Here is a 3,420-nt window from a genome sequence, read left to right as displayed (position 1 = left end):
AAGTTTTTAAACAAATTAGTATAAACATTTGGATGTTTAATACTGTATTTCTTAATTTAAACGTAATGATAAATGAACTAAAGTACAAATAGAAATATGACTTTATTTTGGGAATCATGTCAAAAAAAATCAGTAGAAATAGATACGGAATCGCGAGACCGGGTTAATGGTACGTATTGATTGAGTTTTGCCAACGTCTACGTACCATTAGCTGTAATAAAATTGTTAGTTTGGGCGATTTTTTGGTGATGGTATGTGGTTTGTTAGGACCATGCGGCCAAGGAGAAGGCGCTGCAAACTATGTCAAGCATGTCAAGTGCGCAGATCGTTTCTGCAACCACAATGCACAGCAAGTCGCCAGGTCTTGGTCTAGGTTTATCTCCTCCCGCATCCTATCCTGGAGCGGTAAGTCAGTCCTGTCATTGTTCCCGCTTACCGTCACTACTACAACTACTATTATTACTACTACTACTACCGCAACTACTATGCAAATCTTTTTTTTCTATCGAAACCCCTCATCGTCATCGAGTTTTTCATTTATTTTTTTATCAGAATTAAACTGTGTTACAAGTCGAAGCGAATCAATCATTAGTTAAAATGCATTTGATTTTTAGTATCATACACATATTTCGTACTTAGCAAAGGTTTCTTTTGGATTTTTTTTTTGTAAATAACAGGAATTTCATTATTGTACTTTTAATGCGTATAAATAAAAGAAAATATTACTTAATACATAGCATATTTTTCGTTAACTATTATTAGGATGGGAACTCTACTGTCAGATTGTATTACAGTCACGGTTACTACTGTGTAATTTTGAAAAACTGTCCATGGCCTGAAGTCATTTTTGAGCTTTTCTTATTAAATTTAAAATAATTTATAGTTTAAATATTTTGTTGCGATTAATATTCTGCTTCTGTGTGCCTATTCACTCGTCGATTAAAAAATGTTTGCCCTGACTATACTTTTTCAGAACCTTAAATTAAAAATTTATAAAACCCCCGACATTAATTGTAATGAATAATAGCTAAAAATACTCTCGATCAAGTCACCTATCAAACAAAAAGAATTAAATCAAAATCGGTTCATTCGTTTAGGAACTACGATGCCACAGACACACGTTAAACATATAACACCCCACTTGTGTGTCGGGGGTTAAAAACAAAGAACAAAGTATACTTTCTTATTCATAATGAGTGCTATAAAAGATTGGAAATTAGCTGTGTGTCGAAACCCCTTTTGCTGTTTTTATTTTGCATTATCGTCAAAAGCCATGGCGTGTGTTTATCTTTGTAAGTAATATTTTTTTTTATTAAGCAGTATTTTTTTCACATCCACTTTTCCCTACGAATCCTTGAGAACCCTTTGCCAAGGAAAGTTCTAATAATGATTTTGCTGCGAATCTTATATTGTTCCTTCATTTAATAAAGCAATTAAATAAATAACAAAGCTTACTTGCTGTGTATTGTAGGCCATTTATTAATACCATTAATTACTTTGCTACATACACATATTGTATATTATAGATACATACATACAGACATTATTTGAACTTAAAGCTCTATGTGTAGGTATTGCGCATCCCTTAAACAGTGTCGTGCAATATTTCTGAAGTAATTTCTACATAAAATAACATGATTTGCCTTCTTTTTGCAGCAGTTCTGGCAACCTGGCCTTCAACCCGGAACATCACAAGAGTAAGTTTATTTCTACTTATTTTTATTTAAACAAAATAAAATCAAATGCTGTTCTGATAATTCTAAATCATAAAAACAACTCTCTAACCAAATTGTCATTGTTATTGTCATCCTCAGTTGAAAACCTGGGCGTTGAAATGCGTTTTTTTTATTAGTCTATTTAGTTTTTTAGTTTTTTATAGTCTCGAAAAAAGGGTTTTCTTTAAGTTTGGGTTTCCTTATTGTTCCAGTGTTAAACCGTTTCAACAACCAGCATATCCTGGAAAACCTGCCACGGCGGTTTCGGCAGGTGAAGTCGGACCTCTTCAACCACCACCTCCACCTCCTTGGGAAGGTCGGGCCATAGCAACGCAAAAATTAAGGCTTGTCGAATTTTCTGCGTTTATGGAACAACACCGGGATTCAGATAACACGGTAAAAAAGATTATACCCTTTATTGTTTCCTAGTTATTTATTTAATTTTATTTAATTGTTTCAGTACCACAAACACCTGTTTGTACACATAGGAGGTACGACAACGTACGCCGATCCCTTATTAGAGGTAAGATATTTTTTCTAAAATTACTGTTATCTTTACATTTCCAAAACGACAACATCACACATCATTAAAAGTAATCCAGGTAGGTCTTCTTTAGCCGCTCTTTACTCTTGTTTCTGCTTCACTGTCTCTCCTTTTCCATTTTACTTCTATATGACTTTATAATACCGCACCTGCAACACTTCTTTTTTTTCTTTTTCACTGTTTTTTTTTTAATTTCTAAGAATGACTGATTTTCTTTTTAGGCCGTAGATGTTCGACAAATTTACGATAAGTTCCCTGAGAAGAAAGGCGGCCTCAAAGAGTTGTACGATAAAGGACCACAATCTGCATTCTTCTTAGTTAAATTTTGGGCTGACCTTAATACGAACATTCAAGACGAAACAGGGGCTTTCTACGGTGTTACAAGCCAGTAAGTACCTACTTAATCGTTCCCCTTAATTATTTTTTTTTTGCTACTGTTTCTTAGTGAGTAAATATCTTTCTTTTTAGATATGAAAGTAATGAAAATATGACAATAACGTGTTCGACCAAAGTTTGTTCCTTTGGTAAGCAAGTTGTGGAAAAAGTTGAGACAGAATATGCGCGCTATGAAAACGGACGGTTCGTGTACAGGATACACCGCAGTCCCATGTGCGAGTATATGATCAACTTTATCAATAAACTGAAACACCTGCCTGAAAAATACATGATGAATAGTGTGCTGGAAAACTTCACCATACTGCAGGTACATCAGAAAAAAAAAATATTACGTACACATTATTGCAATATTTCCTGTAAAGTTAGTCTAAAAGGTGCTTTCTACTGGTATTAATTATAAATTACTTTAAAGTACATAACACACCTGAATGGTGCAAGATTCCCCCTTTTTTTATGATATACAAGCTTTTACTCGCAGCTTCGCTCGCGTTGATGTCCTAATTACGTGTTAAAGACTATCCAAAATAAAATAATATTATAAATTTGTTCTTAATTCCTGACCAAGATAATCAGGATAAAACTAACGTTTCTAATTTTGTGGATCAAACTTTGTTTAGCACGACAGTAAATACTGTCCTTCTTTATCGAGATAAAAAGAAAATTTCCTGTCCTTTGGTAACAATATTTTTTCTGGATAAAAGGTACCCTATGTCCTTTTTTGTACCCCTGACAATGTATGTACAAAATTTCATGATAGGTTTTATC

The 3,420-nt window shown here is 33.7% G+C and overlaps 1 protein-coding gene across 1 annotated transcript; it reads left to right on the top strand.

Annotated features, from left to right (window-relative positions):
- Nucleotides 1-41: 41 nt before the first annotated feature.
- Nucleotides 42-3,151, top strand: LOC108743645 (transcriptional enhancer factor TEF-1-like). Its single transcript, XM_025979393.1, has 6 exons — nt 42-405; nt 1,657-1,697; nt 1,928-2,111; nt 2,176-2,238; nt 2,481-2,647; nt 2,728-3,151. Exons 1-6 carry the CDS (start codon nt 301-303, stop codon nt 3,047-3,049), a joined length of 882 nt encoding a protein of 293 aa, XP_025835178.1. The 5' UTR covers nt 42-300; the 3' UTR covers nt 3,050-3,151.
- Nucleotides 3,152-3,420: the final 269 nt, after the last annotated feature.

Source organism: Agrilus planipennis, unplaced genomic scaffold (genome assembly GCF_000699045.2).
Source record: "Agrilus planipennis isolate EAB-ADULT unplaced genomic scaffold, Apla_2.0 scaffold954, whole genome shotgun sequence".
NCBI classification, from domain to species: Eukaryota; Metazoa; Arthropoda; class Insecta; order Coleoptera; family Buprestidae; genus Agrilus; species Agrilus planipennis.
Note: the sequence above shows the minus strand (reverse complement) of the source record. Positions and strands in the feature narration are given on the sequence as shown.

Excerpts from the sequence above, each read along its gene's own strand:
- LOC108743645 (XM_025979393.1), top strand. The coding sequence starts at position 301 with ATGTCAAGCATGTCAAGTGCGCAGATCGTTTCTGCAACCACAATGCAC. Across the intron at positions 1,698-1,927 it reads CAACCCGGAACATCACAAGA|TGTTAAACCGTTTCAACAAC; the intron begins GTAAGTTTATTT and ends TTATTGTTCCAG. Across the intron at positions 2,112-2,175 it reads ACCGGGATTCAGATAACACG|TACCACAAACACCTGTTTGT; the intron begins GTAAAAAAGATT and ends TAATTGTTTCAG.